Below are 13,766 nucleotides of genomic sequence, written 5' to 3'. Positions count from 1 at the left end.
AACAGGGACTTAATTTTGTTAGAAGGAGAGTCAACAGAGGTACTGTAGAATTCAGATTGCAGGAAAGGTACTTGGTGGGAAGCCTGAGAATAAACCCATGCTAAAGTCCTTTAGCAACCAAATGGCCTGATTCTACTAAGATTCGAACGCACGACCGCTTACCAAGGCGGACTCTGTAACCTTGCGGCTACGGAGCTCCCCAGATTACTGCCATGGAAGCAAGGATACATCAAGAGGAAAGCTCAGAGAATTGGGCTCGTCATAAAATCTGCCAAAACGAAGTACATGGGGGCTGGTAGAAAGCGTAGTTTATTTACCTGGGTACCTGGGTAGCCGTGAGAGACATAGGCGGATAGCGGTAGCAAATAGGACCCTCCACGAATTGCGTAATCAGCTGAGGTTCCACAGCCTGCTAATACGTGCAAAACTACCACTCTATAGAACATTAATTCTCCTAGTGGTCCACTATGGCCATGAAGCATGGACACTGAAAGAGACTGATCGGCGAACTTTTGGTGTTTTTGAGCTTAGAATCTTGCTTAGAATCTTGCGGTCAACCCTTGACAGCAAACTGGAGAAAGCTGTTTGGCGCAGACGCATGAACCATGAAGTCTACTAGACATATAAATCGGTGGATATGGTCAAGCATATGAAACACGGCAGACTACAGTGGGCTGGGCTTGTAACCAGAATGCCGGAGGAACGATCAGCGAAAACTATATTTTGCAGGATCGGTAATCAGTCTGTCACCGCAAAAGTAAAGTTAAGTAGGTAAGGTAATTACATCGCTACGAAGACATTGTGTGCGTATGTGATGATCCTCCCAAGTAACAAAACTGATTTTATCGAAGTTTTATAGTGCTGTTTTGGCTGTATTGAACCCTATAAAACTTCGATAAAACGAATATTGTTACTAGGGCTGTCTATGTGTTCGGATTGCATTCGCATCGCCAGCACTCACACTAGCATGCGCCAGATCCACCTTCACTCAAAAGACTGTGCTGCCAAAGCTGTCACTCATTTCCTGACAGAGTTCCTAATCTTCTTGATATAATGGTTTTGCTATAAAGGCCCACGCACAATGGATACGTTTGCGTTGCCTTGACGTGAATTGGACGGAAAATGTATGGGCTAACTGTCAAATTGCAGCAAACGCAACCGCAACGTATCCATTGGGTTTGGTCTTTAAGTCTAATGAGGAGTGATCAAGCAACTTTCAGTAAAACAATTATGCTTTATCGGCAACACTGCGTTGCAAACAATTACATTTCTTATGTCGTTTTCGTTTTTGCGGTGTAGCTACCCCGCGGACTACACTTTGTCCTATAGTTCTTTTCTTTTATTTCCCGGACTATCTCGGACTACCCTTTTTCAGTCCCGGACAGTCGGCGAAAGGAACAGAGTCACACGTATGTGTCAAAATAAAAAAAAAAAAATGTGTCAAAATCGGTTTGCTTTGATTATCGCTCTTCGCGTGTCAAACATCAGGTTGGATTTTATTTTGTCAAAACATTTGCGAAATGGAGGAAATTTTTAAGCTTTTGGAATCATCATCGTCCGAATCCGTACAGTAGCCAAACACGACAAAAAGACAATGGCGATAATGACCAAAACAAAACAAAGTGACAGCTACCTCTGGTATTACGCACACCATTGCAACTGCTCGGAAAGTGTTTTTTTTTTTCAGCTGCAAAGTATAGTCCGGGACGTTATAGTCCTGCCGTTAAAACGAATTCGACATTAGTATGTCGTAGTATAAACACAAACTGGATAGGTTAGTAATACGTAGAGGAAAAATAAACACAAACTGGATAGGTAAAGTAATATACGTTGGTATAGAATAGTTAACGTTACCTATTCCATGACATCTCTATCACCAGAAAAGTGCAAAACATGAAAGATACTAGAACAAGTACCGATAACTGCATGAAAGCAAGCCAACTTGATAGAATTAAGTGGCAAAATACATCTCGAGTACTAATACTGCAATGCGCAAATCTGTTGCTATAACAACTGTTAACCAGCGACAATCGCTTTTATCAGTGGTAGTTTTAAATGATTATAAATTGATGAAAAAAAAAATTCTACCTTTTATAAAGAGTTGTTTACTTCGCTTGAATAATGTAATTGTTTTCGCATAGTTTCAACGTTATCTGGATATAAAATCTAACAAAACTTGAAAACATTGTTCGATATACAATAACAAAAAATTGAAGTGATATTGGTAACACTGCAAGCGTTTTGTTTATCTTTTGATGGCGCATTTTTACCCGTAATGTCTTACGAAAAGACCAAGTGATAGTGATTGTTATTCTTGAACTCATGTTATAAAATACATCTCCATAACCAGTAAAAACAAGTTTTTTTTCGAAATGAGGATGTATTGCTTATGAAACACAACTTCAAACACATATAATAACACAAGTTTTCAATTGCGCTTGGTGTACACTTATATGACTTTCGTTGTTACTTATTTTCTAACATGTTTTGTGTGTTACTTGGGTAGCTACGTATTTTTCACTAATCCCTGCAGCTACACACACAACAGACTCTACATTTTCGGAAACAAATCTACAATTTATGCAACAAAAGCTTCTCTAAAGGAAAGATTCATTTTTAAATATTATTAACGTCAGCGTAAGAGAAAAATATTTTACAATCGATGCTGGAATTTCGACAGTAGTTTGTCTAAATTTCAATCCAACACACACCTGGTAAAGTGCACCAATACAAGCATGATTGGAAAGCTCTTTTTCTACGATCCAATTATCCGTTATAAATACATGAGACTCACCTAATTCTACGTTCTCAAGTGTTATTTTACGAGAAAATCGTTTTTTCGTTTTTTTAAATACCACAAAAACACAGTTCCAGGGCAATATTACATAGTGAAACTATAGTATTGTTCGAAAATAAATCCAGAAAACGTTGATGCGGAAAAAACATTGTTTTTTTTTTGTCAGTTTTTGTTTATGTTGACATTAGAAAAAAATATGTTTAAGGTAGTTCAGCGAACATTACTACTAGAAAAGTTTCAAAAGTTGAAAAATGGCCTGTTTGTTAGTTTGCTGCAAGCGAACAAAAACATACACGAGATATACATTTTTTGTGGTTCGTAGAACGCTAACGATAGGAATATTTAGCTTCCGAGATGCAGATTCTACGTCGAAAACCCCATGCTAGAGTTGTTGGAGAACAAAACACATCGTTAGCACAGACCAACAGATGTACCACGAAATTTGCTTTCGTGGGGCTCGGAGGTCGTGCTGATGTGCTTTTTTCCTTTTGAACACAGTTGACATTTGTCTTGCGCCGTCTTACCCGAATCAGCAAATAAGGGCTATGTTTGCTGGAAATGCTGAAAGTTTATCTTTTGCAGAATATGTTCAGTAGGTGTCGCGAGTTAATCGGAACCTCATTTTTTTGAAAATTCTGTATGGAGTGGTACGTATGTTTGTCTATGCTGTTACTTCACTGTCAAAGTCTCGCGGGCGAAAACGGCAATGATTTTTCAAACGTCAAGAGAGAACGATAATGTCCAAGTAGAAAACACTATGGACGAATTTTTGAAGTTGAAGTTGAAGTGCTATCGTATTCCCGGAGGTCAGCTTTGTCCCGTTCATTTAAAACAGAAAATTTTTATCTTTCGTTATAATGCTGTGTACCTGGTTTTATGCCGGCTAACATCTCTAATTAGCATGATAAAGAATAAGGCAATCCACGAGACAGTTGCGATCAGCTGATTTGAGTGCGATTTCAACTTTTGACGGTCACGACTTGAATGCAACCCGGATCGAAAAGCGTGAAAAACAAACACTGTCCGATCGGTTGCTCTTGCATTGCAAGTGGCAATCCTCAATAAAATATCACTTTAGATTTTTTTCCGACATAAAAAAATTCGCGTTCGGTTGTGTTTTGGTTTGGCAACTTGAAAAACAACAGCAATAACAAACGTACAAGCAGTGAAACGTCACCCGTGGATTGCCTTATGCAGGGGGATGGCAACATGCTATCTCTTTCTATGTTGAATGAGTGAAGAGTCTTCCCGACTAAAGTGAAAAGTATATGGAACTTTTGCTGGGCGCCTGCCTCGGGGCTTTATTTAAAAATGCCTACCTACTGTCAAACTGTACTGTGTAGAGTTTAGATAGGGCTATTATCCCCTTGGCCTTATGTAAATGTTGAAACTCTTTTACTAATACACTGAAAATAATTCTCACGCGTATACCAAATGCTCTTTACACATTAATGCAGTCACATAAAGGTATTGTATATGGAAAGTGGCGGTGATATGCTATCCCTTTAAACATGATGTGCTGTCACAAGCGTGATTAGCACAGATGTAGCACACAGATGGAATCCACTTTGCATTAACGGTTCGATTTTTTATGGTGTATTTTGTTCAACATCAGAAAAAAATTGTTTCGCAGGACTTTTCACATGGTTTGAAAATTTCCCCACATTTTCAAAATAAAAATGTTTTATATTATGGCGTAATAATTTTCAGAAATTTTGTCAAGTCCTGCATATACATTGTTTAGCCTGTCTCCAAAAGTTTCTACTAATCGTAACACGTATTCTATACGAAAAGTATTCACGTATCAAATTGTTTACTTTGTTCAGGGCGGTTCGTTTGGTGGTTTTGGTCCCACTTGCTGCGCGTCTACACCGTCTGTAATTTATGTATTCAAGCTAAATCAAAACAAATTACAATTCTTTCCAGCCCACCTTAATTACCAGGTAATGTCAGCGCCGGCTAGCATTTCTAATCAATATAAGCAAAGAACTTTCTGACATCTCAATCACGCAATAACCACCAATAGTAATCAAAACATAACCCGTGAAATCAGACCGGTTTGTTTACCTCATAATTTAACCTCACTTTTATTTAAATGTTATTTCTGTTGCTCTCCTCCTCTTGTCCTCCTCTGCTGGTCTCGAGGTACGATGTTGGCCTAACAAGCCAGTCGTCGTAGGTTCGAATCTTGACTCGGGAGAGACTGTTAGTGTCAGTAGGATCGTAGCGCTAGCCCCGCAATTGTCCTGTACACTTAACGGTTGGCTGCGAAGCCTGTGTATAGTAAACAGAAGGTCAAGTTCCGAATCGGAATGTAGCACCAAGGCTTTGCTTTGCTTCTGTTGCTCTACAGTGTACATAAAAAATTCAGGTTGAAAGACACAATCCGTAAAAGAATCACGCAATCCGCTTAAAAATAAACTAAATTCCATGCGAGCGAAAGGTGAATTTATTATTCCGCAAATATTACGTAGGGGTAAACAGGGTAAGACCGCCCTGCGGGGTAAGACCGCCCACCGTAGTTTTACTACCAAGTTATAAAATAATTGAAAAATTTCTTTAACGTGTCTATTACAGTATAATTACATAACATTTTGCACTTTTTTCTGTTTTGATAGTGCGCGAACGGTCGCAGAAATAAATAAAAACAACCTTTCAGCTGGCAACCAGTCAATGCGCTATTGTTTTGCGGCAACGGGGCTTAAGGTTTTTCAGTCTAAAAATCAATTGTTTTGTTCGTGAAAATACGTTTAATCGCTTGCCTGAATCTATCTTCTTTCGGAAATATCGAAGGCCGTGAGTAATCTTGTAATTTTGACTACTTTTTCGGTCAAATATGGAAATGTTCCACTGGGGGTAAAGTCGCCCACTATACAAGGGGTAAAACCGCCACGTATACAACTGCTTGTTGTTTTACTTCAAGACCCAAATGCCTCGACACTACAAAGGGAATATTTACAGGATCAGTAACGCAACTTCAAGCCACATAAGACATCGATGTTAATCGACCATTTTCGATTTGGTTGAAGCTTTTCTAGTAATATATTTTAACAAGACTTAATTTTGAAAATAGTAAACCTGTTTGAAAATGGTGTTAATGAACCAAAATAATTTTAGAGCCATGACGGTTTGTTTGATTGGTATGACGTCTCCGGCAGAATTGAAAATAGTAGTTTTTCACTTCCGAAAAAAGTACACACTCTAAAAAAATTTAAAGAAAAGTTATAAAAATAGAATTAGAATATATATATATATATATATATATATATATATATATATATATATATATATATATATATATATATATATATATATATATATATATATATATATATATATATATATATATATATATATATATATATATATATATATATATATATATATATATATATATATATATATATATATATATATATATATATATATATATTTTTTTTTTTTTTTTTTTTTTTCAAATTTATTTAAAAAAACATGTTTTTGCCCGTAAAATCTACAAAAGGTAAGCTAAAATTTGATGGTTGTTGGATCATGGAGTTCTAGAAACATTAATAGCTCAAATTTTGTGAAGAAATTTTATTTGGACGGTTTGTTTGGTGTATAGAGTCGTTGGAAATTTGTTCTTCAAAAAAAAGAGCATAGAAATTTGAAAATATAAATAAAAGAAATAATAATTATTAGTATTTTCCTATACATAATAAGTCTTCAAATGAATCATACAGACAGGTTTAATGAGTTTTAATTTTTAGCTTAAAGATAGGTATATTATGAATTCAATATCTTGAAAAACCCCAATTCTGAAAAATCTATTTATTTTGAAAACCAAAAAAGTTACCTAAACATTGATTTGAACTTGAATAATCAGAAAACAAAATAAGTTAAAACTTAGGAAAAAATTTTTTTTTCAGATTTTTCACAGTGTATATTTTATTTAAAAAGAAAAAAAAATACCATCTACAACTTTGTCAGAGACACTATACCGATAAAATCAACCGTTTCGACCTAAAAATATTGTTTATCCTCAATCTTACCCCGCTGGTGGGCGGGCTTACCCCGCATGACAAAGATCTGCACATTTTCAATGAATTTCAAAAATTTAAAAAAAAATCTGGAAAATAAACAAAAGTATTTTAGTTCTTATTTTTTAAATGCGGGTATTGAATAGAAGAACCTCTTAGCGAAGAAAAAATGAAATTGCAGCCGCAACTTTTTTTTCTATAAACAGAATTGCTTAAGGGGGCGGTCTACATTCCGCGCCGAACACTCGACAGAAACGGACGTGCAAAGTGGTCGTTCTATTACAATCCGGTCCGTGTGTACGAATAGCCAAACAAAAGAGTGTATTATTCAAGGCCATCAGTTGACAGTCGAGTCCGTGTCGCTGTGCTGAGTGATCTCACACCCGGCTCACTGCTGGTGGCTGTATTGGTGCTGCTGTACTGGTGCTGCTGGCTGCTTTGGGTGCAGCTTCGAACGATCGGACAACCACTGCTGGAAGGAAGAAGTAAAGAGGTACGTGTTCTTGTCGGCGCTAGTTCGCTAGTGCGCTACATTTAGCGCGATGGATATAGATCCCTCGCCTCCCGTGCCACCATCCCCAAACCCCCCTGACCCTGACCCTTCTGTTACCCCCTCCCCTGTTCATTCTTCAGTCCCCCCTCGCCCCAGGCTTTACCCGGACGGATCTCAACAGGGCAGCTATACTGTTTATTTTTGTCCAAAGGCAGGAGTGAATTCAAAGCGATTAAACATACTGCAAATTTCAAACCAAGGTCCGAAATTTCCAAGGTCCGACCTAACAAGCTCCGTGTCGTGGTCAGTGATCTGGCACAGGCCAATGCTATCGCTCGCTCTGAGCTCTTCACACGCGAGTATCGCGTTTACATACCCGCACGAGACGTGGAGATCAACGGTGTCATAACCGATTCGAATCTGTCTGTCGAGTGTATCCTAAAAAGCGCAACCGGTTGCTTCAAAAATACCGAAACACAGGCGAAGATTTTGGATTGTAAGCAATTGCGGTCCATGTCTCTCGTCGGCGGTAAAAAAGTTTACACTCCGTCAGACTCGTTTCGCGTTACGTTTGCCGGATCTGCACTCCCTAGCCACGTCTCGATCGACCGGGTTCGTCTGCCTGTGCGATTGTATGTACCCCGTGTTATGAATTGCACCAATTGCAAGCAGCTAGGCCACACAGCCGCCTACTGCTGCAATAAGGCACGATGTAGCAAGTGTGGGGAGACTCATGCGGACGATTCTTGCAGTGTAAATGCTGAAAAATGTATTCACTGCGGGGAAAATCAGCATGAGCTCTCCACATGCCCGGTGTACATGCAGCGCAGAGATAAAATCAAGCGGTCACTTAAGGAGCGTTCAAAGCGTTCCTACGCTGAGATGCTGAAGAAGACCGTGACCACTTCTACCATAACATCGAACCCCTTTGATCTGTTGTCCTCCGATGAAACCGATTCTGACGATTCATCAGCGGGAACATCTTATGTCAATCCTGGGGAGTCTAGGAAGAGGAAAAATGTTTCTTCTCCTAAACTTCCCCGTAAAGGTCCTAAGATTTCCCAAAGTGTAATGAAAAGTACGAACAAACCAAACAGTGCTGCGGAAAAACCGAAGCAAACTCCTCCTGGGCTTGCAAATTTAAAGTCCCAGAAGGAGTTCCCAGCACTGCCAGGAACATCTAAAACCCCAGTTGTTCCTTTTGCACATCCAGTTGATGAAACAAACTCTGGATTAGTGAAATTTTCTGACATTGTGGACTGGATTTTTGAAAATTTCAATATACCCTCTCCAATTAAAATTTTTCTTACAGCATTCCTCCCAACAGTTAGATCATTTTTGAAGCAGTTGACTGCCCAATGGCCCCTCCTTGCAGCGATTGTATCCTTCGATGCCTAATTCAACTGCGTATATGAAGGATTCTATCTCTGTCTTACAGTGGAATTGTAGAAGTATTTTACCAAAAATTGATTCGTTTAAAGTTTTGATAAATAAAAACAAATGCGATGCATTTTCCCTTTGTTAAACTTGGCTTACTTCAAATATTGATCTCAACTTCCATGATTTTAATATTATTCGCCTTGATCGAGACACCCCATATGGAGGAGTACTTTTAGGGATTAAAAAGTGCTATTCTTTCTATCGTATTAACCTCCCCTCGATTCCAGGCATCGAAGTTGTCGCATGTCAAATGACAATACAAGGTAATGAGCTTTGTATTGCCTCAATATATATTCCTCCCAGAGCACAGGTTGGGCAACGGCTGCTCTTTGATTTAATAGAACTTCTTCCCTCGCCACGTTTGATTTTGGGAGACTTCAACTCTCATGGCGTGGCTTGGGGTTCCCCTTACAATGATAACCGCTCCTCTTTAATCTATAACCTTTGCCATGACTTCGACAAGACTATTTTAAACAACGGTGAAATGACACGTATCCCGAAACCTCCAGCGCGCCCAAGCGCTTTGGATCTATCCTTATGTTCGACGTCGCTACGGTTGGATTGCACATGGAAGGTAATCCTTGATCCTCACGGTAGCGACCATTTGCCTATTCTTATTTCAATTAATAACGGGTCGACTCGCATGCGACCAATTGACATTCCGTATGACCTCACACGGAATGTCGATTGGAAGTTATACGAGGAAATGATTTCAAAAGCGGTCGAGTCGATTCAACATCATCCACCACTTGAAGAATACAACCTCCTCGCGGGCTTGATTCTCGACGCCGCGTTGCAAGCCCAAACGAAGAAATATCCCGGCGTAACGATCAAAGAACGGCCTCCCACTCCGTGGTGGGACCAAGAGTGCTCCGATGTCTACACGCAAAGATCCGACGCGTTTAAGGCCTACCAGAAGGGAGGTATACCTGGCGACTATTTACGGTATTCGGAGCTTAATACCAAGCTTAAAAGTTTGGCTAAAGCAAAGAAACGCGGATATTGGCGTCGGTTCGTGAACGGGACGTCGAGGGAGACATCGATGAGCACTCTTTGGAACACAGCCCGAAGAATGCGGAATCGCGTAACGGTCAACGAAAGCGAGGAGTCTTCAAGTCGGTGGATATTTGATTTTGCCAGGAAAGTATGTCCGGACTCTGTTCCTGAGCAAAACATTGTTCGCGATGCGTCTCCGGGCCACGACGCGATAGAATCACCTTTTACGATGGCAGAATTTTCAGTTGCCCTCCTGTCCTGTAACAATAACGCGCCTGGGTTAGATAGAATCAAATTCAACTTGTTGAAGAATCTACCCGGCAATGCCAAAAGGCGCTTGTTGAACTTGTTCAATAAGTTCCTGGAGCAAAACATTGTACCGCAGGATTGGAGGCAAGTGAAGGTGATCGCCATCCAAAAACCAGGGAAACCAGCTTCTGATCAAAACTCTTATAGGCCGATTGCAATGCTATCCTGTATCCGGAAATTTATGGAAAAAATGATACTCCGTCGTTAAGACCATTGGGTCGAATCAAATGGTCTACTATCAGATACTCAATTTGGCTTCCGCCGTGCCAAAGGGACGAATGATCGTCTTGCGTTGCTTTAAACAGATATTCAGCTGGCGTATGCTCGCAAAGAACAAATGGCGTCTGCGTTCTTGGACATTAAGGGGGCTTTTGATTCCGTTTCTATTGACATTCTTTCGGGTAAACTTCACCGACAAGGATTTTCTCCAATTTTGAACAATTTTTTGCACAATTTGTTGTCCGAAAAGCACATGCATTTTACGCACGACGATTTGGCAACTTTTCGCATTAGCTACATGGGTCTTCCCCAAAGCTCATGTTTAAGCCCCCTTCTTTACAACTTTTATGTAAATGACATCGACGAATGTCTGGCAAATTCATGCACGATAAGACAACTTGCAGACGACAGTGTAATCTCTGTTACAGGAGCCAAAAGCTGCCGATTTGCAAGGACCAATTGCAAGATACCTTGGACAATTTGTCTGCTTGGGCTTTACAGCTAGGTATCGAATTCTCTCCGGAGAAGACTGTGATAGTAGTTTTTTCTAGGAAGCATGAACCTGCTCAGCTTCAAACACAATAAATGGGTAAAACGATTTCTCAGGTTTTGGTACACAAATATCTTGGTGTCTGGTTCGACTCTAAAAGCACCTGGGGTTGTCACGTGAGGTATCTGATGAAAAAATGTCAACAAAGAGTGAATTTTCTTCGTACAATAACCGGACAATGGTGGGGAGCCCACCCAGGAGACCTTATAAGGCTTTACCAAACCACGATACTGTCTGTTATTGAGTACGGGTGTTTCTGCTTCCGCTCCGCAGCAAACACACATTTGATCAAACTGGAGCGAATACAATATCGTTGTTTGCGTATCGCCTTGGGTTGCATGCAATCGACCCATACGATGAGTTTGGAGATCTTAGCTGGAGTACTACCATTGAAAAACCGCTTCTGGAGTCTGTCTTCTAGTATTCTAATCAAATGTGAGGTCTTGAACCGTCCTGTGATTGAAAATTTTGAAAGGTTAATCGAACTTAATTCTCAAAGCCGTTTTATGACATTGTATTTCAATCACATGTCCCAAAATATTAACCCTTCTTCGAATATTCCAAATCGTGTCGACTTATCAAATACTTCTGATTCTACTGTGTTTTTCGATACATCCATGATAGAAGAAACTCGTGGAATCCCGGATCATTTACGCGTGCAGCAGATCCCTAAAATTTTTTCCAATAAATATCGAAACACTAACTGCGACAATATGTTCTACACTTGGATCACTTCTTGATGGGTCCACTGGCTTCGGTATCTTCAATAACAATTCAACCGTCTCCCATAAGCTCGATAATCCTGCTTCTGTTTACGTCGCAGAATTAGCTGCAATTCAGTACACCCTAGGGATTATCGAAAAAATGCCCACGGACCATTATTTCATCTTTACGGACAGTCTCAGTTCCATTGAGGCTCTCCGATCGATGAAAGATGTTAAGCACTCTCCGTATTTCCTGGGGAAAATACGGGAACATCTGAGTGCTTTATCCGAAAAATCTTCTCAGATTACCTTAGTGTGGGTCCCTTCTCACTGCTCGATACCGGGCAATGAGAAAGCGGACTCGTTGGCTAAGGTGGGCGCAACAATCGGTGGAATTTATGAAAGACCAATTGCCTTTAATGAATTTTTCTCATTTGTACGTCAGAATGATCGTATTCTAGTTGGCAAAATGCTTGGACCAGAGGGGAACTGGGAAGGTGGTTACATTCCATAATCCCCAAGGTGTCGACGAACCCGTGGTTCAAAGGGTTGGATGTAGGTCGGGATTTCATTTGCGTGATGTCCCGGCTTATGTCCAATCACTATAGATTTGACGCGCATCTCCGTCGTGTTGGGCTCGGGGAGAGTGGTATCTGTGCCTGTGGTGAAGGTTATCACGACATAGTGCACGTTGTTTGGTCATGCCCTGTACACCGTGACGCCAGGTCTAGATTAATAGCTTCCCTGCAGGCCGAAGGTAGGCAGCCGGCTGTTCCTGTTCGTGATGTCTTGGCGAGCCGTGACCTATCCTACATGTCCCTTATATACGTTTTCCTGAAATCCATCCACGCCCCAGTTTAGTCCTATCCCCTTCCGCCTACATCCAACCAAACGACAAGAACACGTTAAGACCCCGGATCCGGAAACAGCAATCAGACCCGCACGATACTCTCAAGGCCCGATGGAAACAACCCAATATGCCAGTCCGTAATATCTTGGCCCAGCAGCGGAACAAATTTAATATGCTGCTTACCTATGGCAATGAAAACCATTAAACAGCAAACCTGTGCTTTTAATGCAAAACATTCTAGCTTTAAGTTAGATTTAGTTTCAGCTCGTAGTCGGCAGCGAGGATAAAAAATTTGCTTTTAGCTATTAAGATACTTTAGAAAGTGAGCTACCAGATATAATTGGCGCCGTTAAACATTGAATTGTATTTGTGCCGTGTCAAAACAACTATAGATGAAGAAAAAAAAGGGGGCGGTCTTACCCCGCTTACCCCTATCCATTAATTACCCTTGACAGCACATTAATTACCACAGCAAAGTACCTAATAGAATGTACTTGTAGCAACGATAGCTGGAAAAGTTTAGAATTTTTTTTGAATGTTCATGGTTTTTTGAATAATATAAAAAAAACTAAAAATATGTCATACAAATTAGAGCAAAATTGTTCTTTCCGACCTACCTTCCGAGCGTGTAGAAAAATGAAATATACTGGACAACCGGTTCCAGCCGTGGTCGTTGCGAGCCTGCACGCGTGCCTCGTAGTTGCTTCCCGGTTGCAGTTTCTTCAGCTGGAAGCTCATCCGATGCCGCGTTCCGGACTGATAGCTGTACGGTGACTGATAGTAGTGGCCCCCGTGGATACTGTTATAATCGGCCAGCATCTCCGGGATGACCACGTTCTCCCATTGTTCGCCCCCTAGGTGCGATCCGGAACCGCTACTGTAAGGGTTGCTGCTGTAGATGTTGTGTGTGCTGCTGGCGTGATTATAGATGTGATTATCCAGTGCCTTGTCGTGGCCGGTAGCGTGCAACAGGTTGTGCTTCGATGAGGACTGCAGTCGATAGAATAGTCGGTATTCCCGGATCGGTGAGTAACTTTGAACGGTCCAGGATATGTTGTATTGGTCCCGGTAGCTGCTCAATGTGGGCTACGGAAGGCAAAGTAGGATTGAAAAAAAACATTAGCACTGATGTCGAAAAGAGCTGAAACTTTAGTGTTTCATGATGAGAACAATGACAAAAAACCAAAATTTCGAGGTCAATATCAGCAAACTGTGTAGCACACTCAAATGTGCCAGCCTTTCGGTGATGGATATACGAGGGGATCAAATTTTAATTAAAACCACATCACAACCGGATGCAAACAAAAAGTACTGAAAAGGGTGTTGCACAAACCCTTTCCAACTATAGATGTATGTTTTATGTCTGAAGGACAACCCAACTGCTGGCAA

At 40.5% G+C, this 13,766-nt stretch overlaps 1 protein-coding gene across 1 annotated transcript in view; it reads right to left on the bottom strand.

Moving 5' to 3' along the window:
- The window catches only part of LOC129722543 (neural cell adhesion molecule 2-like), a 355,465-nt gene that overhangs the window by 17,247 nt on the left and 324,452 nt on the right, over positions 1–13,766 (bottom strand). The window contains exon 7 of the mRNA XM_055676054.1: positions 12,995–13,463. Within this exon, the coding sequence (XP_055532029.1) occupies positions 12,995–13,463 (469 nt within the window). The remainder of the gene's footprint in view (positions 1–12,994; positions 13,464–13,766) is intronic.

The sequence above is a fragment of the Wyeomyia smithii genome, chromosome 2 (genome assembly GCF_029784165.1).
Source record: "Wyeomyia smithii strain HCP4-BCI-WySm-NY-G18 chromosome 2, ASM2978416v1, whole genome shotgun sequence".
In the NCBI taxonomy this organism is placed as follows: domain Eukaryota; kingdom Metazoa; phylum Arthropoda; class Insecta; order Diptera; family Culicidae; genus Wyeomyia; species Wyeomyia smithii.
This window is presented reverse-complemented; position numbering and strand designations above follow the sequence as displayed.